The 26,019-nt window shown below is 48.5% G+C and overlaps 1 protein-coding gene across 1 annotated transcript in view; it reads right to left on the minus strand.

Moving 5' to 3' along the window:
- The window catches only part of LOC311204925 (coiled-coil domain-containing protein 169-like), a gene marked incomplete at both ends in the record, with an annotated part of 32,303 nt that extends 10,459 nt beyond the window's left edge, over window positions 1-21,844 (minus strand). The window contains 4 exons of the mRNA XM_084279189.1: window positions 15,587-15,627; window positions 15,723-15,833; window positions 16,263-16,345; window positions 21,765-21,844. Of these exons, the coding sequence (XP_084135315.1) occupies window positions 15,587-15,627; window positions 15,723-15,833; window positions 16,263-16,345; window positions 21,765-21,844 (315 nt within the window). The remainder of the gene's footprint in view (window positions 1-15,586; window positions 15,628-15,722; window positions 15,834-16,262; window positions 16,346-21,764) is intronic.
- Between the last annotated feature and the right edge of the window lie 4,175 nt (window positions 21,845-26,019).

Here is a 26,019-nt window from a genome sequence, read left to right on the forward strand (position 1 = left end):
TTCCAGCCCCTCACCACTCTCTCTGTAAAAAACTTCCCCCTAATATCTAATCTAACCCTTCCTTCCTTTAATTTTAATCCATTCCCCTTTGTCCTGCCAGTGTCTGCCCTTTGAAAAAGTTGATTCCCCTCCTGTTTGTATGTTCCCTTCAGGGACTGGAAGGCTGCAGTGAGAAGGTTACAGATGACACCACACTGGCTGAAGTGGCTGATACTCCAGAGGGTCACGCTGCCATCCAGAGGGACCTCAACAGCCTGGAGATGTGGGCTGACAGGAACGTGTTGAAGTTAAAGAAGGAGAATTCCAAAGTCCTGCACTTAGGGAGTGTTGTGTTAAGGGTGGCAATTTGCCCAATTTATCATGGTAAGTCCAGTCACATCCCTTCCACTGAACTATCACAATCTGGATTCACAAATAATGAAACACACCTTCAACCTCCTCACACTCCTTGAACAACCATGGCCAGAGTTTGGTCCTGTTCATTGGGAACCAACACAGCTGCCTTAATGAAAGGGTCGTTTATTTAAGCAACACACAGATTCTTTGGATTGCCAGTGATAAATTCACTGTCTGCAAAACACTTATAAATACCAAGAGTCTTATCTACTAATGTGTTAAAAGATCTATGGGGACTCTATAGAGATTTATAGTTTCCCAGGGAAGCACCTGGTGTAACCAAGTGTTTGAATCTTACCCAAAAGTGTCCCAATGGGGGGGAAGAGAGGCTCACCCACCAACTGATCCCAGGTGTCAGAATGGTACATGATGGTATCTTCAAGGGGAAATGGCATGAAGCTGTGCCAGGGCAGGGACAGATTGGATATTAGAAACAAATGTTTTCCTGACAGAGTTGTCAGGGCTGGAACAGGCTGCCCAGGGAGGGGGTTGAGTCACCTTCCCTGCATGTGTTCAGAAAAAGGGGAGATGAGGTACTTAGGGATCTGGTTTAGCTCAGGATGGGAATGGTTGGACTTGATGATCTTCAAAGGTCTCTTCCAACCTTGTGATTCTGTGATTCTGTGATTCTGTGATAACTTTATTCAGTTATAACAAACACACTAGAGACATGGAGAGAATTAAGGTTTTTTTTAAGTTCCTAATTAAAGCATAAGCACCTTGGATGCAGATGAAACCTTTGTCCTAATACAGTCAATACAGTCAATGCTGGCTGACTCAAGGCAAAAAAAAGGTAAGCTGCAGATTAAAGAGAAAATTTGGCTAAATTCCACTAGGGTCACATGCTAGTTCATTACAGTACCAGTGTCTGTACAGAATTAAACAAGACAGAGAAAGCCTCAGCACTGTCAAGGTAGGAAAACTAATGGGTTTTGTCTCTTTGACCTGACTGCACATTACAGATTATACAGATAATTTTGTACAACATATTTTGGACCACCCCAGTAAGCTTAAATACTGTAAATACAGAAGTTCATGCTGCTCTCCAGATTTGTTCCATGTAAATCCACAGCTGTCTATTTATTTCCTCACTAGATTGTCCATCAGTGATATATAAGACAGCAAGACGTGGTGTGGCAGTTGTAAGTCACAAGAGAGTGATTTGGTAACTCCTCAGTGATGGTACTCATCTAATTTCATTGAGTTCTTTCACCTACAAAGTAAACTACTTTTAGATCTCCTTTCATTTAATCATGTCAGAAACACTGTCTATTTTTTGCTGCCAGTGCAGCTGGTCCAGTGCAGATGCCTGGGCATTCATTCAGCTCTGGAACAAGGATGATATCCAACCACAAGCAAACAAATGGTGCAATATGCTGCTTTTGATGAGCAAGCAGACAGAAATAGGTTGATAATGTGACTGAAGTATACAGTTACCATCCCTACAATCTCTGGGTGCCTCATAATTTGTAGTGTATCTAATGCTTACAACTCTCCTGTGGAATTAAGAATGTTATTAGCTTACTCCCAATTTACAGACTGGGAAGTGAAGCCCAAAATCCAAAGGGGACTACAGTCAAAATTGCACTTTAGACAGAATTAACATCCTAATGCTAGTAAAGCAATCCATGTAATGTCTCAACATCCTTCACAGCTGGTTTTGTCATATAACTTAGGGAGGCACCTGGGCTGATGTAGTTGCCCATAAGCACAAGCTTAATAAGCTGCTTAGTCTGCTGCTGAAATTCAGGCTTTATGGACTCTGAGAGTCAACTCCCTAATGGGGCACCACCTGAGGATGCTCCACCCACATCACATGAGGAAGGAATCCTCTTCTAATGGCCTAAAAACTGACTCACAAAGAAATTACATGAGCTACATTTCAGTCCTCTGCCACCCTGAATTCTTGTATCTTGTATCATGAGAGTGCTCTTGCCATCACACTTAACTACCTCTGTGAGAAATTTTGAAGCCAGGTCATTTAATCAGTCAGGAATGCAAAATGTACATGGATGGAAAGGAACAAGTGAGAAAGGCTGCAAGGTCATACCTGCTTCTGGAAAGAAGGCAGCACCTCAGACACGATTCTTCAGCATTTCTTACCAACTTCCCATTGGTTTTCCATCTCTGCTGTGTACTGTTATGAGTCCCAGTCTAGCTGCCTTTCTCCCAGTTAATACCTAAAAAACTCAGGCATCCAAGTCAGCTTTCTCACTTCCCTTCCTGGGTCTATGCACCTAATTGATGATGCAGACTTCAGCATGGCACTGCTGAAGTTCTCATGGGAATCTAGTGACCCAGATGTGTTTACTCAACTGAAAGACCTCTTCAAGTGCCTAAACACTATAGAATGAATTTCAAAAACAGACACAGAAACTTCAAAGAGGTTCTTGAGACCCACTTTAGCCAGGACTGGTTGTAAGTTACCTCCCACCCATACTTCCAAGGCAGTAATTGAACACACATGTGTACACATAGAATCATAGAACCATAGAATCATAGAATGGTCTGGGTTGGAAGGGACCCCAAGGATCACAGAGCTCCAACCCCCCTGCCACAGGCAGGGACACCAACCTCCAGGCCTGGAGCTACACAAGGCTGCCCAGGGCCCCATCCAACCTGGCCTTGAACACCTCCAGGGATGGGGCACCCACCCCCTCTCTGGGCAGCCTGTTCCAGCCCCTCACCACTCTCTCTGTAAAAAACTTCCCCCTAAGATCTAATCTAAACCTTCCCTCCTCCCTTTAGTTTTAATCCATCCCCCTTGTCCTGCCATTACCTGCTCTTTTAAAAAGTTAAATCCCCTCCTGCTTATAAGTTCCCTTCAGGGACTGGAAGGCTGCAATGAGGTCCCCCCACAGCCTTCTCTTCTCCAGGCTGAACCAGCCCAGCTCCCTCAGCCTCTCTTTGTAGGGAGCTGCTCCGGCCCTCTAATCATCCTTGTGGCTCCTCTGAACCCTCTCCAACAGTTCCAAATCCTTCTTGTATTGGGGGCCCCAGCTCTGAACACAGGACTCCAGATGGGGCCTCACTAGGGCAGAGTAGAGAGGGACAATCATGAAGTATATACATATATATATATGTATGAGATCTTATATATATATATATATATATATATGAGATCTTATATAGCTGAAGTCTTTAGCTGCTGCACAATACAAATCAAGAAAAGAGATCTGCACACATACAAACTCAGCCAAATGATTAAGGGCTGAATTTGCCTGCCCTGGATTCTGTGGGAAGTAAGCAGCAAGAAACCCCAATGAACGATCCCATCCTCGATGCCCACGGTTGAACGGTCCTCTTAGTGCTTCACACAGTAAAACAACACCAGAGCAAAAAGCTCCCAGAAAACAGGGAGCAAAGCACACAGTAACAGAGTTGTAGCAAAGTTTTTTGGAGCACAGAAAATCCTCACTACAAAGCAAAGGCCGGTAGGAGTCAAGAGAACCAAAAGAAGCCTCCTAGGTATGCAGTACTCCCCCCAGAAGGAGTAATTGCCAACCAAGCTCCAGTCTGAACCAGCAAGATAAAGTCTGATGAAGCTTTTTAGAAGTGGTTTAATTGAGTATTGAAACGGGGCTTTTAAAAGTTTGATTTAATACAGGTTCTTCTCCTAAGGCTTGAATAGCTGGACAATATTATTCCTGAAAAGGAGGCATAATCTGACTAAGGGATTTAACCTGAATTTAAGATCCTTAGTTTTCAATAAGTCTTCCATGTCAAGGCCCTCTGAGCAAGCTGGTGAGCTAAAGGACACACTGAGATTTTAAATGAATCCTTTCTTTATGTAATGGAATTTTGCAGGGCTTAGCAAGATTCACTCTCAGAGCAATGATACATGAAGTGCTGTGTCCAGCAGTGACCAAAGCCCAGAATTTCACAAAGGGAACACCAATTAGCCAGTTCTTCTTTTTCTCCACACAATTTCCTTTTTCATTGGGCTGAAGTTCCATATTTGGCTTAACACTCCCCAGAAAATGAAATTATACAGCATGACACTGCAGCTTGAATTTTAAAGCCACCCACAGAAGTTGTTTTCATTCTGGATTTTTTTCCTTGCCCTGCTACCAAGAGAGGTGGTGATTTCTACCAGTCATTTCACAACAGAGAAGCTGACAAACCCATGACATCACCAAGAGGCTCAAACGTACTTTCACCAGAGCCCCAGCTCATAGAGACTATTGATCCTTCTGGCAATTCCCTTCAGCAATAATCCCCTTGAACTTTTCTCCATCAGTTGGAAGAGAAGCAGAGCATCTGTCAGTTGTGTAGGGGAAAAGAAGAAAAAAACCCAGCCCAAAACCACAAGAAGCCTTTGCAATCCGTTCTACTTGACATTTCAAATCAAATGAAGTTTTGTTTAGAAAACAAACTCCCTTCCCTGCGATGCAAGGAGCTGCCAGTCATCAGCTGACTTAGCTAATCTTTTAATGTAGCATTTTAAAGTCATCGAGGCTAAAAAGCAAGGCAGCATCTTTAGTTTAAGGGAATTGGATTTGAAGTTGGTATCAGTAACTTCAATAGTCACAAATCACTGGAAAAAAATGATACATGTAAATTCTAAATAGCATATTTCTACACTGAACGTGGTGTGGGTATGTGCAGCCCAGGTGCTGCAAGGGCTTCAGCAGAGGTGAGGGAAGGCTTCCTGCACTGCTCTAAATGCCAAGTGCCCCCTCGTGGTTAACGTCACCTTCATATCACAAACAAATCCGAGGGCTGAACGACAGGAATGCAGAGTGTTCCCTGCCCACCAGGCATTCTGGGCAAGGAACGGCCAGGGGAAAGGAATCCCACAGAACCACAAGGTTGGAAAAGACCTTGGAAGATCATCGAGTCCAACCATTCCCATCCTGAGCTAAACCAGATCCCTGAGCACCTCATCTACCCTTCTTTTGAACACACCCAGGGAAGGTGACTCAACCCCCTCCCTGGGCAGCCTGTTCCAGGCCCTGACAACTCTGTCAGGAAAACATTTGTTTCTAATGTCCAACCTGTCCCTGCCCTGGCACAGCTTCATGCCATTGCCCCTTGTCCCATCTCCTGTCCCCTGGCTGAAGAGACCATCGCCCACCTCTCTACAACCTCCCTTCAGGTAGTTGTAGGTGGGGAGAAGGTCTCCCCTCAGCCTCCTCTTCTCCAGGCTCAACACCCCCAGCTCCCTCAGCTTCTCCTCAGAGGATTTGCCCTCCAGCCCCTTCCCCAGCCTGGTTGCCCTTCTCTGCACTCGCTCCAGGACCTCAATGTCCTTCTGATGGTGAGGAGCCCAGAACTGGACACAGCACTCGAGGTGTGGCCTCACCAGTGCCCAGTCCAGGGGCACAATTACCTCCCCAGACCTACTGGCCACACTGTTTTTGACACAAGCCAAGATGCCCTTGGCCTTCTTGGCTGCCTGGGCACACTGCTGGCTCCTATTCAGCCTGCAGTCACCCAACACCCCCAGGTCCAGGAGACCAGAGACAGCCCAGAGAGTTGTTGGGAACTTCAGGCTCCTTCAGGGAACCAGGGGTGGGACGCCGCCACCCTACACGCTGATGTCAGTGGTCTCCACAGCATTGCTGGTAGAGGTTAGCTGCTGACTTGAGGAGGTGGAAGCTAAAATTGAGACCTTCATTTCTGTGGTTCAGATTGACAGAGCAACACAAGAAAGATGTAGAACTGTTGGAGAAGGGTCAGAGGAGCCACAGAGGGCTGGAGCAGCTCCCCTACGGAGAGAGGCTGAGGGAGCTGGGCTGGTTCAGCCTGGAGAAGAGGAGGCTCTCGGGGGGACCTCATTGCAGCCTCCCCGTCCCTGAAGGGAACATACAAACAGGAGGGGAATCAGCTTGTTCAAAGGGTAGACACTGGCAGGACAAGGGGGAATGGATTAAAACTAAAGGAAGGAAGGTTTAGATTAGATGTTAGGGGGAGGTTTTTTCCAGAGAGAGTGGTGAGGGGCTGGAACAGGCTGCCCAGAGAGGTGGTGGATTCCCCATCCCTGGGAGTGTTCAGGGCCAGGTTGGCTGGGGCCCTGGGCAGCCTTGTGTAGCCCCAGGCCTGGAGGTTGGTGTCCCTGCCTGTGGCAGGGGGTTGGAGCTCTGGGACCCTTGGGGTCCCTTCCAACCCATGCCATTCTATGAGTCTATGATTCTATGATTTCTGACTCCAAAACATTTCAGTGAGTGTAACTCCTGGTCAGCCTGAAATGGCCAGTGAGTGTTTTCTTACACATTTTATCTAGAAGAAATCCCAGGGTCCAAGTCAATTCCTAAGGAATTCTTGAGAAGAGCCAGCAAATAACCCCACTTGACTGCAAGATCTTTCCCCAGTCCCTTCCTTTGAAATACAAAGTGCATCCTGGCTCTGGGAATACCACAAAGGGATTGGAGTGAAATAGTCTGCTGGTCTGTGCAAGGACACCAGGAGCAACAACTAATGCTGACATGGCAAGGAAAGGGAAAACTGCAAACCAGAAAGGTCTCTTGGAGGCATCCAAAATGCTTGTCTGAGGTGAGATGAAAGGAGAAGGAAAGGAGAGTCTGTGAGGAGGCAGGATACACCTTAGGGCAGTCAGACCAGACTCCAGCTCTCTCTCCAAAATAAAAGCTAGGATAACAGATTTCTTCTTCCCATATAGCTACTGGTGACTTAACCCAGCCAGAGCAACAAAGTTCATTGACCAGTGACTTGCTGGGAGAATTGTCAACATGTCCTATCCCTTGACAAAGTGCTGATGTTCCCTGTAGGCAGTTACCAACACCTACTGCAACACCAAGTCTTCACTGTGTGTTTTCACAAACCCAAGATCCCCCTCCTGTCACGTTTCCAGCACCTTCTCCAGGGTGACACTGCCACACGTTCTGCTTAGTTTAAAACTGACAGTAAAATCCCTGAGGGTGGCTGTGGGAGGGTCTCAGTTCTGTGGTCACTGTGCTCTCAGAAAGGTGGCTTCACAGAGCACGTCTCTGTCCCTTAAGGTCAGAATTTTCTCAGCTCTGGTGCTGGACATTCCTGGAAATGGTGATTTATCTCAGAAACCTTGGTTCCATGGCTAATCTGAACTGGAGCGTTGCTAAGGCAATGCTATCAGGAGTGTGCTCCTCTGAACTGATTTTGCAGGATGCTTTTCAGTATTTGCATGCTAAAGCTGCTATCTAGGGACTCTTCCTTGCAGAAATGGTGAGAGAGAAAGGAATCCTTTTCTTTCTGCTTATATGAGAAATTACTGCTTAGCAGAGAGCATGTGTTTCACCAAAAAAAAAATCATTTAATGAAAAAAAATGGGGACAAATGCATGCAGCATGTTTAAGAGAGGCGAGTAAAATTCACATCATGTTATACTTCAGAGAGAAGGCATTCCTTCTGTGATTGTCTCTGAAGTGCTGCATGGCATTTGTATTATTCATTGGGACAGAAAGGAAATCACTAACTAAACAGTTCTCACTGTTAGAACTCCCTTGTGCCTGTCAGTGTTTAGGTTGTGTTTTGATCTGCCCTCAGGACACAACAATTATTTTCTAAGCCCTGGCTGTAAAAATGAGTGTTCAAGGTACAGGTTCTGCATTTACTGACATGTGACACCTGCAGGGTCTCTCTGAAATGAGAAAAGGAAAGGATTCTCTCAAATCAGGGTAAGGACCTGGAACAGGCTGCCCAGGGAGGGGGTTGAGGCACCTTCCCTGGATGTGTTCAGAAAAAGGGGAGATGAGGTACTTAGGGATCTGGTTTAGCTCAGGATGGGAATGGTTGGGCTTGATGATCTTCCAAGGTCTTTTCCAACCTTGTGATTCTGTGATAATTGTATATTTAAATGGTTTAGGGGTGCTTTTAACAGCAAGGAATCATTCACCAGCACATTTCTAACTCTAAAGCAAAACCAGTGCAAGCCACCTGCAACAATTCCTGCAGTTTATCAACAGAGAAAATCCTTCCTCATCATTCCCAATTCTGCATTTGCATTCCTCCCTCTCATTCAGGTTTGTGTAGCTTGCTGACTGCCAGGCTCCCTGATGAGTAATTTTCTTTATTTTCCCTGTACTGCTTGATAGTGAGAAGATATTTTATGCTGCCTGTCTCTAAATGGGATGGATTACTCTTTGGGCATGTTTTTCTCCTATTGACTATGGCAGGACCTCAAATGAGTAGCTGAGTGAGATAAATCTCTTCTGCACCTCTGAGGTATCTCCTCTATTAAATACAGCCAAAACTGCTTAGGAAGTTAAGAATTATTAGAGGTCCTTCTAATAATTCTAACTCTGTAATTCCAACTTGTTTGTAGGTTAAAAAGACTTGCAAATGCTATTTAATTTTCTAAACACCTTGCTTGAAACAAAACCCACTGTATACTGGTGCCATAGTCTATAAATCTGTATCATCTTGCTGGAATAATGACTTTGCCATCTTGCCACAGAGTTTCATGTGCTGCTGCAAGTTGAAAGCTGAATATCAGAGTGTAGCACCTGGGGGGTACAGTGCTGGGCTCCCTGGGATAAAAAGGACAGGGATCTCCTGGAGAGAGTCCAGAGGAGGGACAGAGATGCTGAAGGACCTGAAGCATCTCCCCTGGGAGGAAAGGCTGAGGGAGCTGGGGCTGTTCAGCCTGGAGAGAAGAAGACTAAGGGGGGACCTTATGAATGTTTATAAATATCTGAAGGATGGGATGCAGGGGGAATGGGCAGCCCCTTTTCAGTGTCTGTGGGGACAGGACAAGGGGCAATGGCTGCAAGTTGGAGCACAGGGAGTTCCACACCAACATAGGGAAGAACTTTTCCCCAGTGAGGGTGCCAGAGCCCTGGGACAGGCTGCCCAGGGAGGTGGTGGAGTCTCCATCTCTGGAGAGATTCCAGCCCCGTCTGGACGCCTGTCTGTGCAATATGAGCTGGGGAGCTGCTTTGGCAGGGGGGTTGGACCCCATGAGCTCTCCAGGTCCCTTCCAACCCCTGTGATTCTGTGATTCTAGGATTCTACTTTTGATTTAACACACACACACACACAATTTTATATATACCCACTCTCAGCATTTTTACTTTGAGCAAATGGAGATTGATGACTGGCTGCAAAGTTCTTTGTTTTTCTACACCCACTCACCACATCTGCTCTTTATTCTCATCTGTGGAGAAGCTAAATACTCCCCCCAACAGCTCTCAAAACCAGAAAAAGGTTTTGGATAAACCTGTATGCTTAAAACATCACAAAATGATCTGTGTTGGGTTTTTTTTGTACCAATGTTTTATCTCCTAAACTTTAAAAGCTAAAAAAACCCACCAAAACCAAAACCAACTCTTCATTATTCTCCAAGAATATCTGTAAATACACACTGACTTCTGATACATTCAGCTAAAACAAACCAGACAAACCAAGCCAACAAAATATATTTATTTTCTTCCCTTCTTCCCATCTCCTGAAAATCAAAACAAGGGAAAATGAAACATTTCACTACACCCCTAAGCACTTTTCCTCCCCCTCTGGCTAGCAAACAGAACATATCCACTCTAAGCTGGAAGGATTTCAAACTGCAGAAGAAAAACCTATGCCATGGGCTTCAGACCTCCTCAGCTGTCACTGAGACTCTTCAAACTCTCTTCTAGACTCCTACTAGGAGCATAAATCTTTCCGTTGTGCTGCTGTCCTGGTTCCAGTCAGGATGGAGTTAACAGCTGCCATTCTTTCCTTTGTGGGACCAGTAATCCAACCTCTGGGACTGACAGCTCATAGGTGAGGAGGTGTTTATCAGGGATCAGAAAGGTCCTGGACTGGTGCAGCACAGCGGCTGGTGAAGGAGATTATCTCACTGGTAGGGACTTTCCAAGTGCTTGTCAAGGTGTAATTGGATTGGTTAAGAAGGTGGTAGCAGTGGGATGGAAATAAACACTTCTGATGGTGTAAGCAGGCATGCCAGTCGGGGCTTTACAGGCTGACAGGAGTAACAGTGTCTGAAGAGGCAGGTTGTACTGTCAAACATTCTAGATCAGTGTTCTGCCTTCAAGACTTCCCCTCAAGTACAATCCCTACTGTGCCTTCCAATCAGCTTCAGGAAACTGAAAAGTGGGAAGGATTGGTTCTCTGGTTAATGAACTGTTAAATAAAGAACAATCCTGCCAACCTAGAAAACTCCACAGTCTCTAGGACACCACTGAGAGTGGCAAGAATGTTCACTATCTGAAGGCCACGGATCAGAGCGGATTCACACCCTGCTTACAACAGGGAATCATTCCCACTAACAGGGCAGCCAGCCTCCTCCAGCTCAGTAAAATCCCATTTATCTTCACAGAATCACAAGGTTGGAAGAGACCTTTGAAGATCATCAAGTCCAACCATTCCCATCCTGAGCTAAACCAGATCCCTAAGTACCTCATCTACCCTTTTTTTGAACACATCCAGGGAAGGTGACTCAACCCCCTCCCTGGGCAGCCTGTTCCAGCCCTGACAACTCTGTCAGGAAAACATTTGTTTCTAATGTCCAATCTGTCCCTGCCCTGGCACAGCTTCATGCCATTGCCCCTTGTCCCATCTCCTGTCCCCTGGCTGAAGAGACCATCGCCCACCTCTCTGCACCCTCCCTTCAGGTAGTTGTAGGTGGGGAGAAGGTCTCCCCTCAGCCTCCTCTTCTCCAGGCTCAACACCCCAGCTCCCTCAGCCACTCCTCAGAGGATTTGCCCTCCAGCCCCTTCCCCAGCCTGGTTGCCCTTCTCTGCACTCGCTCCAGGACCTCCCTGTCCTTCTGGTGCTGAGGAGCCCAGAACTGGACCCAGTACTCCAGCTGCAGCCTCCCCAGTGCCCAGTACAGGGGCACAATCCCCTCCCCAGCCCTACTGGCCACACTGGGTCTGACACAAGCCAGGATGCCCTTGGCCTTCCTGGCCCCCCAGGCACACTGCTGGCTCCTGGTCAGTCAGAGTCACCCAACAGCCCCAGGTCCTGCTCTGCCTGACAGCTCTCCAGCCAGTCTCCCCCAGCCTGTAGCACTGCAATGCTTGGGGGGGATTCTTCACAATATGAAGCACAAAAAAAATACAATGGAAACACTTCTCTAAGCATAACCAGCTGGAATAAAAACTTGTCAGAGCCCTGCCTCTGTAATGTTTGTTATTCCTGCTTATGTCACACGGTATTATCACATCCTCACCTGTCTGCTTTATTTCTCAAAGTTGGTTGGAAGCAGAAAAGGTCTCAGTAAAAACTTTCAGCAGATCACAACTAAGGAATCATAGAATCATAGAATGGTCTGGGTTGGAAGGGACACCAAGGATCATAGAGCTCCAACCCCCCTGCCACAGGCAGGGCCACCAACCTCCAGGCCTGGAGCTACACAAGGCTGCCCAGGGCCCCAGCCAACCTGGCCTGGAACATCCCCAGGGACGGGGAATCCACCACCTCTCTGGGCAGCCCCTTCCAGCCCCTCACCACTCTCTCTGTAAAAAACCTCCCCCTAAAATCTAATCTAACCCTTCTTTCCTTTAGTTTTAATCCATTCCCCCTTGTCCTGCCAGTCTCTGCCCTTTAACAAGCCCATTCCCCTCCTGTTCCTGGGGTCCCTTCAGGGACGGGGAGGCTGCAGTGAGGTCCCCCCACAGCCTTCTCTTCTCCAGGCTGACCCAGCCCAGCTCCCTCAGCCTCTCTTCGTAGGGAAGCTGCTCCAGCCCTCTGAGCATCCCCATGGCTCCTCTGACCCCTCTCCAACAGCCCCACATCTTCCTGGTGTTGGGCCCCAGCTCTGGACACAGGACTCCAGCTGGGGAGGGCAGAGCAGAGAGGGACAATCCCCTCCCTGTCCCTGCTGCCACCCCTCTGCTGATGGAGCCCAGGACCCCATTGGTGTTGTGAGCTGCCAGAGCCACTGCTGGCTCATGTTACATAGTCCTAAATCTAAAATTGTTTTCACTTCTTTTACTACTTGAGAAGACAAAATGGCCAGAGGATTTGCACTTGTTTTTGTCATTTTCTCCTCCAATAACAGGAAAAAAAAAAACCATTTTGTGCTTTGCTGAAATACAAGTCATGAAATATGAGCACATTAGGAAAACAAATTTTAAAAATGAAAACAGATATACCATTTTTTGTAACACCTAAGGAAATAGACACTGTACAATGAGGAACTTTCCTGTAACTGTGTTATACAAGGTGTTATTGCTACTGTTTTCTGTGTTACCACAGTTGATGCAAAACTGGGAATAGCAGCTGATACACCAGAGGACTGTGTTGTCATTCAGAGGGGCCTCAATGCACGAAGTTCAGTTCAACAGTCCTGGCCCTGGGGGAAAAATAACCCCAGGCACCAGTATATGCTGGGAGCCAACTGGCCAGGCAGCATTTTGATGCACAAGTAGATGATCATGAGTCAGCAAGGAGCTCTTGCTACAGAGCCATTAAGAAGGATGCTGCCAAGGGGCTGAGGGAGGTGATCTGTCCCTTCTCTTCAGCACTGGTAAGACATACCCAGAGTGCTGGGGCCAGTCCTGGACTCCCCAGTACAAGATATGGATTTCCTGGACCAAGTTCAGCACAGGACTACAAAGATGATGAAGGGACTGGAGCATCTCCCAGTTGGGGAGAGAGCCTGAGAGAGCTGGGAGAACAGGTCCCAGGGTAGGGGGTGGGGAAATGTGTACAAGTACCTGATGGGAGGGGATGAAGAGGGACCCAGGCTCTTCTGAGTGGTGCCACTGACAAGATGAGAGGACATGGGCACAAACTGAAACACACTGGGTTTGCATGGCAAGGTTTTGGTAGTGGGGGCTTCTATGAGAACCTTCTAGAAGCTTTCCCCATGTCCAACAGAGCCAATGCTCCAAGACAGACCTGCCACTGCAAAGCACCATCAGCAACAGTGGTTGTGACTCTGGGATAACAGAGTTAAGAAGGGGAAAAAAATGCTGTGGAATCAGGAGTTTCACCCAGAGGAGTGAGAATGTGAGAGGAACAACTCTGCAGACACCAAGGTCAGTGAAGAAGGAGGGGAAGGAGGTGCTCCAGCCTGAGCAGAGACTCCCTTGCAGCCCATGGAGAAAACCATGGTGAAGACCATGGTGAGGAGGCTGTGACTGCATGGGAAGCTCAGGCTGGAGCAGGCTCCTGGCAGGACCTGCAGCCCATGGAAAGAGGAGCCCACTCTGGAGCAGGTTTGCTAGCGGGACTTGTGACCCCACGGGGGACCTATGCTGGAGCAGTTCATGAAGCCTGTATGAAGGACTCACCTTGGAGAAGCTGGTGGAGGACTGTCTCCCATGGGAGGGAGCCCACAGTGGAGCAGGGCAAGAATGTGAGGAGTCCTCCCCCTGAGGAGGGAGGAGTGGCAGAGACAACGTGTGATGAACTGACCCTAAACCCAACTCTACATCCCCCTGTGCTGCTGTGGAGAAACTGGGACTGAAGTTGATCTTGGGAAGAAAGGAGGAGTGAGGGCGGAGGTGTTTAAAGGTTTGGTTTTATTTCTGAGAACTCACCTTTGATTGGATTTGCAATGAATTAAATACATTTTCCCAAGCTGAGTCTGTTTTGCCCATGACAGTGACTGGTGAGAGATTTCTCCCTTATCTTACCTACACCCTGAAGCATTTCTTTACATCTTCTCTCCCCTGCCCAGCTGAGGAGGGCAGTGATAGAGCAGCTTTGGTGTGCACCTGGCCTCCAGCCAGGGTCAACCCACCACACACAAGAAATTGCATCTGATTACAAAAAAAACAATGCTTTTTTTTTAGAATCATTGAATCATAGAATGGTCTGGGTTGGAAGGGACCCCAAGGGTCACAGAGCTTCAACCCCCCTGCCACAGGCAGGGACACCAACCTCCAGGCCTGGAGCTACACAAGGCTGCCCAGGGCCCCAGCCAACCTGGCCTTGAACACTCCCAGGGATGGGGCATCCACCACCTCTCTGGGCAGCCTGTTCCAGCACCTCACAACTCTCTCTGTAAAAAACTTCCCCCTAAGATCTAATCTAAACCTTCCCTCCTTTAGCTTTAGTCCATTCCCCCTTGTCCTGCCATTATCTGCTCTTTTAAAAAGTCGAATCCCCTCCTGCCTATAAGCTCCCTTCAGGGACTGGAAGGCTGCAATGAGGTCCCCCCACAGCCTTCTCTTCTCCAGGCTGAACAAGCCCAGCTCCCTCAGCCTCTCTTTGTAGGGCAGGTGCTCCAGCCCCCTAATCATCCTTGTGGCTCCTCTGAACCCTCTCCAACAGTTCCACATCTTTCTTGTATTGGGGCCCCAGATCTGGACACAGGACTCCAGATGGGGCCTCCCCAGGGCAGAGCAGAGAGGGACAATCCCCTCCCTGTCCCTGCTGCCACCCCTCTGCTGATGGAGCCCAGGATCCCATTGGCCTTGTGAGCTGCAAGAGCCACTGCTGGCTCATGTCAAGCTTCTCATCCACCACAATCCCCAAGTCCTTCTCAGCAGGACTGCTCTCCAGGAGCTCTTCTCCCAGTCTGTATCTGTGTCTGGGATTCTTCCAGCCCGAGTGCAACACCTGACCCTTGGCAGTGTTGAACCTCATTAGGTTCCCCTGGGCCCATCTTTCCAGCCTGTCAAGATCCCTCTGGATGGCTCCTTTCCTTCTGGGGTGTCGACCACCCCACTCAGCTGGGTGTCACCCCCAGACTTGCTGAGGGTGCACTCAATTCCATCATCCATGTCACTGATAAAGATGTTCAAGAGCACCGGTCCCAAGACAGACCCCTGGGGGACCCCGCTTGCCACCGGCCTCCACCTGGACACAGACTGTGAGAGTGGCCAAACACATCTCCCAGAGAAGCTGTGGAGTCTCCTTCTGCACACACATTAAACCCCCAACTTCACAGGATTCTGGGTGACCTGTTGTAGCTGGCCCAGCTTGAGTAGGAAGGGTTGAGTAGAAGATCTCACAGGAGACCCTTCCAACCTAAATGACCCCATGGTTCTGTGATCAATATTTAACATCCCATGCCTCAGTGCAGGGCCACACAACCTTCACCCAGTCCAAAATCTCCCTGCAGCATTCTTCCCAACATTCAGGTCTTGTGTAACTCCAATTTACTACTTTTATTCCATGCTTGATAAATGCATAGGCAACTGCACAGATCTGAAACAATAAAGAAAAGCAAGCAGCACTGATTGTTTTGGTTTCCAGCCCAGGCTGGTGATCTTTTCTGTCATGAAAAAGATAAAGATTACAGAAGGTCTTCAATTACACTGTGATTTTTTAACCAACTTAATGCTGCAGTACTCACCACAGGCATCTGATCAAAGGTACGAACAATGGACAATTTATCTATAAACAAGCAGAAAAAAAATTGACCCATTGATATCATTTCAACATGTAATCACTGGATCTATTGAAAAGCTGTTACCAACACCCATTTCTACCTGCTGGATTGCCACGAATAACGTCCACTTTCTCTTGAAGAGTATCAATTTGCCTTTCCAGCTGCTTATTCAGTTCTGCTTGTGTCTCATACCTGGTTTTCCATTCATTACCTCAAAAGAGAAATACAGGGTTATGCTGTTCCCTATATTATTTTAGGCCATTTCAAGTGAAAGGATTTTTTCACAGCGTTCCCATTTGGTTTTTTTTCAGGAGACTGAGAAAGTCCTCAGTTAATAATGCACAAGATGAGCAGTTTTGAATACAAAAAAGCATGAAAACATAAATCAAGGGAATTTTTCTTGGGCTCTACCGTGGCCAGAATATTAACCAACTCTATGAATTCATGTTATTCATCGTTTCAATAATAAATACAACTAAGATGTGGCATGCAATAGTTCTTAATTTCACATCTGCAACATCACACCCCTAACAGTCCTGTTTGAAAAGGGAAAACTCAAGTTTCTAAATATTTATATCCAGAATAATCAATTTTCTGTGATTCCTCATCAAGTAGCAAGACTCTGTTGCACTTCACTTACCTTCATCTCCAACACTGCTAAGTCTTTTCTCCAGTTGTGTCACTGTGTTTCTCAGTTCAGATATTGAGATTTCAAGCATTTGCCTGCAGTGTTTAGAGAAGTCAATAAATTGGCTATGGAATTAATCTTATTATTAAACTTAAACTGAATATATTTACAGATTAAGCATCTATTGGTCCTTCCTATATCATGACATCATCTTGCCCCACGTTTTTAATAGATTTTTCTCTGTGGATGCTACAATGCCTTAAAAACAAAAGAAGCAACTTTGTCAATAAAATCATTCCCTAAAGAACCCAAGACAGACATTTCCTCAAATGTAGTAACTGTCCAGCAGATAATCAGTATTAAACAAATGCAGAGGAGACCCTGGTCTCTGCTCTTAATTGTTCATCTAAAGGAAGATGTACCTGGAGCATCTCCCCTGTGAGGAAAGGCTGAGGGAGCTGGGGCTGTTCAGCCTGGAGAGAAGAAGACTAAGGGGGGACCTTATCAATGTTTATAAATATCTGAAGTATGGGATGCAGGGGGAATGGGCAGCCCCTTTTCAGTGTCTGTGGAGACAGGACAAGGGGCAATGGCTGCAAGTTGGAGCACAGGGAGTTCCACACCAACATGGGGAAGAACTTTTCCCCAGTGAGGGTGCCAGAGCCCTGGGACAGGCTGCCCAGGGAGGTGGTGGAGTCTCCATCTCTGGAGAGATTCCAGCCCCGTCTGGACGCCTGTCTGTGCAATATGAGCTGGGGAGCTGCTTTGGCAGGGGGGTTGGACCCCGTGAGCTCTCCAGATCCCTTCCAACCCCTGTGAGTCTAGGATTCTATGCTACCAGAAATACAGTTTTTGAAACAAGAACATGCCTGAGAGATGTGCTATTTGACATTCTGCATTCATTCTTCATTTTGACTCACTGCTCAATGATTAATAGTAATTTTCTCAATTACACCTGTACCAACCCCAATCAAAGCACACCACATGCTATGACTACCAGAAAAGAAAGCCAGACTGAAGTAAGAATAGTTTTACCAAAAAATACCCCAAACAACCTCCCCCTCCCCTAAACCCAGGAGTTAAAGCCACCATTTTTTTTCTCAGTAACTCAGAACTTAAGTGGGGAAGAAATATTTTTGCCCACTAACTAGTTCTGTATGCTGGTCAGGCAGCCAGAGAGCTGGCAAGTACCATGGGAGGTGGGCTCTTTCTGCCTTGGACAGTATGACCTGAGGCAGAAGCCAGCAGAGGGCTTAGCCTGACAAGAGCACAACCCACCAGCACGCATCAGGCAGACTGCTGAATGATCCTCATCCTTCTAAATGGCAAGATGATCATTTAGTGAACTACCATGCGGGCTCCATCAGCAGAGGGGTGGCAGCAGGGACAGGGAGGGGATTGTCCCTCTCTGCTCTGCCCTCCCCAGCTGGAGTCCTGTGTCCAGGCCCAACACAAGGGAGATGTGGGGCTGTTGGAGAGGGGTCAGAGGAGCCCCAGGGATGCTCAGAGGGCTGGAGCAGCTCCCCATGGAGAGAGGCTGAGGGAGCTGGGCTGGGTCAGCCTGGAGAAGAGAAGGCTGTGGCAGTGATTTACTCTGGGCATGACTGAGATTCATAGAATCCCAGACTGGGCTGGGAGGGACCCCAAGGGTCACAGGGCTCCAACCCCCTGCCACAGGCAGGGACACCAACCTCCAGGCCTGGAGCTATACAAGGCTGCCCAGGGCCCCATCCAACCTGGCCTAGAACACCCCCAGGGATGGGGCACCCACCCCCTCTCTGGGCAGCCCCTTCCAGCCCCTCACCACTCTCTCTGCACAGAACTTCCCCCCAGTCTCTCCTCTCCCCCTTCCCTCCTCCAGCTTCACTCCAGCCCCTTGTCCTGCCAGTCTCTGCCCTTTAACAAGCTGATTCCCCTCCTGTTCCTCTGCTCCCTTCAGGGACGGGGAGGCTGCAGTGAGGTCCCCCCACAGCCTTCTCTTCTCCAGGCTGACCCAGCCCAGCTCCCTCAGCCTCTCTCCATAGGGGAGCTGCTCCAGCCCTTGATCATTTTTGTGGCTCCTCTTCCAGACGTGCTCCAACAGGTCCATGTCCTTGTGTTGAAGGCTCCAAAGCTGGACACAATAAACCACAGGTAAGGTTTCCATAAGGCAGGTTTCTATCAACCTCTCAGTGCTTGGGAAAGAGGAAATTACAATGACAGTGAACACTAAACTGGGATTTCTGGGAGGAAATAACACTGGGAATTAAACACAGTCAAGGCTGTAACTGGAGCTGAGCTGCATCAAAATGGAATTGTTTTCCTTTTCAAACAAATTCCAACCTGGTGCTTCGATGGATGCAGAAGGATAGCACAGGAACAACGAATTCTTTAAATCAAGTGCTTTCAGTTCTTCATTTCTGCTGCTATACCAAGACTACACATAACATTTCCTACAGTAGGTTTTATTATTCCAAACCTGCCAGCCAACTTCCAATTACATTTTGTCCTGATTAGAATGTGTACAGACATGATAAATCATCAGGTGTCAGACTGCAATTGCTACACTGACAGAAAGTCTTATTTCCATTTGGCAACTGGAACCAGTTTAGAAAAAAAAACCCCACAACTTAATGATTATTAAACATTTAATACTCCAATAACAGCCAGGAAGTAGCCAGGGTGGCACCTCTCTATTTTAGTCAGTGTATATGCAGTAAATCACAGTGCCTGCATTGACACTGAAGGGATGGAGAAATAAATCACTTTGACTAACTCAGTAAACACTTCAGCTCTTTAAGGTATCAGAATATTTTGCATTTCTGGAGTTATTTCTATTTGTGATAGGAAATGATGGGCACACCATGTGTGAATGTAATGCAGCTGTGTATCAAAATGCCTGCACAAATAAAGGCTTGGTCTGTACTTAGAGGGACTGTGCTGTGACTTTACCTGTGACCTCACATGTATTAAACATAATTAGACATATATTAAGGTCTATGAATCTTCCCCATGTCAGTGGACAATTGATAGCCATCAGAGAAGAAAGCCCATAAATCCTAGAAGTTCCCACTTCAGCCATCAGGAGAATCTAACTCCATCCTTGCACACTAAGCATAACAAGCAGGTTCTTGGGAAGGGAAGGAAAAAGAAGTGCAGTTTGGACAAGAGGGCTCTGATTGAAATGACAAAGGAAAGAAATTGCTGGGGTTCTTTTCAAGACAGTTTGCAGGTGTTATTGTGCTTCCAAGTGACAGCCTCTTAGGAGGAAAGCCATTCTCCTGCAGGATTAGCTCTCCAGATCTGGCTGTCTGGTACACTATCAGACAAAAGGCTGCCTGGAGCGTTTTCTATAGTGGAGAAAGAAGCCAGGAAACATTACAGGAGAAGCTCAAGGCAAAGCATCGGTTCCAGGGCATCAGCTCCATACCACAGCAGACCTTTTCTGATTCCTGTCGAAGATAAAACACATAGAAGCCTTCAGAACCTCTGAAGAAAGCAGAAACATCCCTGCACAGTGCAAAAGGCACCACGGCACTGAAAGCCAGAGACTTCTGCCACTTGCAGCCAGCAGCGGGCTGGGGAGATGCTGCAGCTTGTCTGCCAGGAAAGCCCCAGGAGCTGAAATCACACAAGCTGAATTAACACACAACTCCATGGACAGGCAGAAATACGTGGCTCCAAGACCTCTTTGTCTAATAAGAAGTGTACTGCAGTGTTATTTGCCTTCTCTCTCTCTCTCTCAGAAACATGTGCCGTGACATTTCCCAATCAAAACCTGGGCTGAATCTTGATGAGTGTAATTCAGAGTCACATCTAACCCGACTTTCATTAATGCCTCTCAGAGATTTCACAGTTTTACATCCACAACCATTGAGAAACAGCAGGTACTTCACATACAGACCCCTTATGGACATGGATGATTCCATTTACTCTTTGAAGTAGAAATCTCTTCTGCGTGAGCTTTACATGAGAGTGGTGGGTGGGCTGCTAGCAAACTGCTTGAATAAATGGCACAATAATCAAATCAACTGGTCAAAAAGATGACAAGGGTGAGATGGCTGTGAAGGAATGCAGGCATCTAGCTGTAAGCCAGTCACCCTCAGCTTGCTTTATACCCAACAGAGAGAAATGGGCACCTTTGAGGGTGGGAATCATCTCATGCTACAACAGCCAGCCAGCCAAAGTAGGTCAGATGAATCACACCTTCAAAGAGCCTTGCTGTATTCAGGGACTGTACATGGCACTGGTTTAGATGCCCAACAACCCTGCTCACATCCATATGTGTATATATACATATATTTATATATATATGCTAAAGCTAAAGGAGGGAAGGTTTAGATTAGATATTAGGGGGAAGTTTTGCAGAGAGAGTGGTGAGGGGCTGGAAGGGGCTGCCCAGAGAGGTGGTGGATGCCCCATCCCTGGAAGTGTTCAAGGCCAGGTTGGCTGGGGCCCTGGGCAGCCTTGTGTAGCTCCAGGCCTGGAGGTTGGTGTCCCTGCCTGTGGCAGGGGGGTTGGAGCTCTCTGGTCCTTGGGGTCCCTTCCAACCCAGACCATTCTATGATTCTCTGATTCTATGATATATAAAGCACCTATCAGCGTCTTGATAAACATTCTCTGGAAACACCCTGAGGGCAGAGGTAAGAACAGGAGTCAGCCTGTCAGTACCTCAGCGCTGCTGTTTCCAACCGATTCAAACCAAACCAAAGCCACAAGACTCTGCTGCCAGCTTGGTGGGATTGAGAAAAAGGCTGCCCAGGGAGATGGTGGAGTCTCCATCTCTGGAGAGATTCCAGCCCCGTCTGGACGCCTGTCTGTGCAATATGAGCTGGGGAGCTGCTTTGGCAGGGGGGTTGGACCCCGTGAGCTCTCCAGGTCCCTTCCAACCCCTGTGATTCTGTGATCTCCTCTGCAAACTGCACTCTTCCCAAACCCTGTTGGCTGTGAGCAGGGACTGCCTTGTCCTGTAGGTGTTTTTCAGTAACTCCAGTATGATTTCAATCACAAATCCCAGTAGGATTTCAGCCACAACTCCCAGTAAGATTTCAATCACAACTCCCAGGATGATTTCAACCACAACTCCCAGTAGGATTTTCTCCATAACTCCACCAGGCACTGAGGGGAAACTGCCTTTTACCCTTCAGACTCTCTCGCCCACCCCACTGGGAGGGGAGCAAGAGAGGAGCCGTGTCAGGGTAGCCGCCTACCACAGTCACACCTCCGCACCCAGCCCTCTTTTCCTTCCTTCTCCAGCACCAGCCACATTTTGGGCTAAAACCTCTTCTCCTAATTCATCAGGCCCCTCGCCTCAGCCGCGGGGGCTGCCTCACCACTCCCAGCGCCGTGCCCAAACTATGGGCCCTCCCGGCTCTGCCAGGCCGCTGCGCACCCACCGCCCCAGCCAGAGCCCCCGCCCGGTCCCATGGCAACCGCCGCCATTTTGCCTCCGGGAGGCGCAGCGGGCTGCAGCCGCCCGGTCCTGCCGGCTCTGCGGTGCCCGGCCTGATCCCCGTTCCCCTGCCAGGCACTCACTTCTTCTGCCTCTCCCGCCCCAGCTCCAGCGCCAGACGCTGGGGATCTGCAGCCCGGCGGCCGCCGCCGCCTTCCCCCATGGCCGTTGCGCGGGGTAACGGCCGCCGCATGCCCAGAACAAGCCCCAGGGAGCGGCCCGGCCCGGCCCGCCCTGCCGAGGCTGTGGGGTGACCGGAGGTAGCCGAGGTGTGGTCCTGTACCCCGGGCCGGTCACCCTTCGGGGCGGGTCTCTCGCTGCCATGGCGATGGGGAGAGGGAGAGACGGTTCCCTGAGGAGCCGGCGTCACCTGCGGCTCCTCCGGCCCAGCCCAGCTGTAGCGGCTCCTCCCGCTCCCTGCTGCGGCTGGTCCCCGGTTCGATGGGGTTTTTCATTCCCTCCGACCAGGGAAATCCCCGGCTCATGGCTCAGGGAGCAGCGGCCGAGGATGGGAACAATACAGCGTGGGTTTGGCCTAATCATAGAATCATAGAATTGTAGGGGTTGGAAGGGACCTGGAGAGCTCATGGGGACCAACCCCCCTGCCAAAGCAGCTCCCCAGCTCATATTGCACAGACAGGCGTCCAGATGGGGCTGGAATCTCTCCAGAGATGGAGACTCCACCACCTCCCTGGGCAGCCTGTCCCAGGGCTCTGGCACCCTCCCTGGGGAAAAGTTCTTCCCCATGTTGGTGTGGAACTCCCTGTGCTCCAACTTGCAGCCATTGCCCCTTGTCCTGTCCCCACGGACACTGAAAAGGGGCTGCCCATTCCCCCTGCATCCCCTGCTTCAGATATTTATAAACATTACTAACGTCCCCCCTTAGTCTTCTTTTCTCCAGGCTGAACAGTCCCAGCTCCCTCAGCCTTTCCTCACAGGGGAGATGCTCCAGGCCCTTCAGCATCTTTGTAGCCTCCTCTGGACTCTCTCCAGGAGATCCCTGTCCGTTTTATCCCAGGGAGCCCAGCACTGGACACAACACTCCAGTGGGGCCTGAGCAGGGCAGAGTAGAGGGGGAGGATCCCCTCCTGTCACCTGCTGCCCACACTCCTCCTGATGCCCCCAGGATCCCATTGTCTCTCTCAGCCCCCAGGGCACACTGCTGGCTCATGGCCACCCTGTCACCCACCAGCACCCCCAGGTCCTTCTCCCCAGAGCTCCTCTCCAGCAGCTCATCCCCCAGCCTGTCCTGATTCCAGCAGTTATTCCTTCCCAGGTGCCAGACTCTCCACTTGCTGTTGTTGACCCTCATCTGGTCTCTCCCAGCCCAGCTCTGCAGCCTGGCCAGGTCTCTCTGGATGGCAGCGCAGTGTCCTGCCTGTCCCCACTCCTCCCAGCTTTGTACCATCGGGTACTTGCTGAGGGTGGATGCTGTTCCCTCAGCAAGGTCGTCAATGAAGATGTTAAATCTAAAGACTTAGAGGTTCACAGAACCACTTAGGGTTGAAAAGACCTTTAAGATCATGAGGTGCTCAGCTTTTCTTCACCTGAGAAACACAAATATGTGCGGATTTTTAAATTATTTACATTTTTTAACCACTTTCGGCTGGAGAGTGGCGTGGCTTTAAATAAAAGCTTTGACCCACATGTGAGGGCAGGCACAGCCTGCTCTGAAACGCCTGGCCTGTATTTTAGCCCCCTTGGTAACTGTGATCTGTGCTGTGCATAAGCTGGTTTGCGAGTACCTAACTTGGGACAGGGCAGAAGAGCTTAGAATAATAGGTCTTAATCATCACTAATCAAGTCAAGGGGGTCAATCAGTCAGTATGTACTGGGTGATGTGGCCAGTGCTGGGCTCCCTGGGATCAAACAGCCAGGGATCTCCTGGAGAGAGTGCAGAGGAGGGACAGAGATGCTGAAGGGCCTGGAGCATCTCCCCTGGGAGGAAAGGCTGAGGGAGCTGGGGCTGTTCAGCCTGCAGAGAAGAGCCTGAGAGGGGACCTTATTCATGTTTATAAATATCTGAAGTATGGGATGCAGGGGGAATGGGCAGCCCCTTTTCAGTGTCTGTGGAGACAAGACAAGGAGCAATGGCTGCAAGTTGGAGCACAGGGAGTTCCACACCAACATGGGGAAGAACTTTTCCCCAGTGAGGGCGCCAGAGCCCTGGGACAGGCTGCCCAGGGAGGTGGTGGAGTCTCCATCTCTGGAGAGATTCCAGCCCCGTCTGGACGCCTGTCTGTGCAATATGAGCTGGGGAGCTGCTTTGGCAGGGGGGTTGGACCCCATGAGCTCTCCAGGTCCCTTCCAACCCCTGTGATTCTAGGATTCTACAATGCTTTAGTTATCTTATGATGTTCCAGATTGATGACTAAAAATGTTGCATGTTGCATTTTTCAGACATGGAGTTCAAATCAGTTCGTGGCTTTCTCAGGGTGAAGGTTTATGGGGTGGACTGAATGAATCTAATTGCTCACTGCTGCTGGGAGCAGCACTGCTGCTTCAGTGCCAGCCCTGACACTCGTGTGTCCTTCCAACAAGCCAGTACAGCTCATGAAACCTACAAGACTTACATTAGGGAAAACTCTAGTATTTGCTGCAGGTTAGGGATCAGAAATGCCTTACCGGTGTCCAGACTGGTCTGGAATCTCTCCAGAGATGGAGACTCCACCACCTCCCTGGGCAGCCTGTCCCAAGGCTCTGGCACCTTCACTGGGGAAAAGTTCTTCCCCATGTTGCTGTGGAACTTCCTGTGCTCCAACTTGCAGCCATTGCCCCTTGTCCTGTCCCCACAGACCACTGAAAAGGGGCTGGCTGATTCCCCCTGCATCCCATCCTTCAGAAGAGCTCCAGAGTTGATGCAAGGGACTGGGTGAAACTGGGAGTGGTTAGTGTGCTTGTAGATAAAACTCACCATTCCATGGGACCTAGTGCTCACTAGAGAAATTATCTGTTCACTTTCTCAGGATGAAGAAATGGACTGTAATTTTGCTTTACCAGTATATAGTGAAAAAAACCCACCCCAAACCAACAGGAGTAGTTTCTTAGTTACTCAGTAGTAATTCCATTGCATGAGCACCAAGCCACATGCAATAAAGCCACAGCTTGTTGTGCACAGAACTGCTGCTTTCAGAGTTTAAAATGAGGGTTATGTATTACTGTTACTTTAATACAGCATAAATCAGTCTTGCCAGACAAAAGCAAGCCCTGAAATTTTGGGAGTTTTAGTCCTGAAGTGGTAGTTTGTGACACTGGAATGTGCAGATCTCACACCTTAGATACTGCAACAGTAGGGCATTAATTCAGTAGGATCTAGTGCATGGTGAAGAGTAGGATGGAGAGTGAGGAGCTTCACTGTAAGAAGAAAAAGTCATTTTTAATGTCATTTGTCAGATATATAGGGCAGGAAGGGATTTCTGACAGCCTCAAGTTATAACTGATGCTAGCATCTAATGAGTGAATTACCACCTGAGGTAAAGATTGAACTGCAAATTGTCTGAAATACAAGAAACAAAGTTAAATGAGTTTTGCACTGTTGCTGCATTTACATTTAGCTGCTCACTTTGCCTTCAGGATTTACTGAATGCTCCCTTTCTAAAATACATATTGAAAACACATTCTGTTATCAAACCAATTATTGAAGTGATGACTTGGGGCTGGGTTAGTGCACCTAACTCAGGAGCTCCTAATCTCAACAGCCAGGGTGTTAACCACTAACCATTTCTCTTCCTAGTTTTGGTGAAGAACTGTTTCAAGATTAACTGGACCAGCCTACTGAGCAGTTCTCCAAGAGGAGGGCACGTTCAAGAGTTCAAGAAGAGCCCTGGAGTCTCAAGGAAGTCTGAGGACAGAGAGTGTGGAGTAAGAGGGCTGTAGCCTGAGGCCCACAGCGTACTCTGCCTGCCCCAGGAGACTTTTCTTGGACCTAGCTCATCATACATTCAGTTCCCAGCCTCCACTCAGGCATTACTAGGTGCCCTAACTAGGTAAGCTGGCAGGAACTACGTCACAGTGCACATCAGGATGAGCCCAGATCACACTGCTTGGCTTGGCACAGGACAGCAGGTCTAGCTGGGTGCTTCAGCAGGCAGTTTGGGAGTTGAAGAAGAGCAAAAGTGCCTTCTGGGTAGAGGTCTTGTGTATGTAAATCTTCAGACCATCAATATTTTTAACCATAACTGCAGTTGCACAGGCTGCAACACGTGAAGTTCCCTCCATTTATACTGAAATGTTCTATTTAAATAAGGGACTTTCATTGTCTTTTAATGTTGAGATGAAAAGGAAACTTGGTCATAACATAGTGTGCTTTGAAACCAGGATTTCATTCTTAAAACACAC

This window comes from Gallinula chloropus (assembly GCF_964237585.1).
Source record: "Gallinula chloropus genome assembly, chromosome: 1".
Classification (NCBI taxonomy): Eukaryota; Metazoa; Chordata; class Aves; order Gruiformes; family Rallidae; genus Gallinula; species Gallinula chloropus.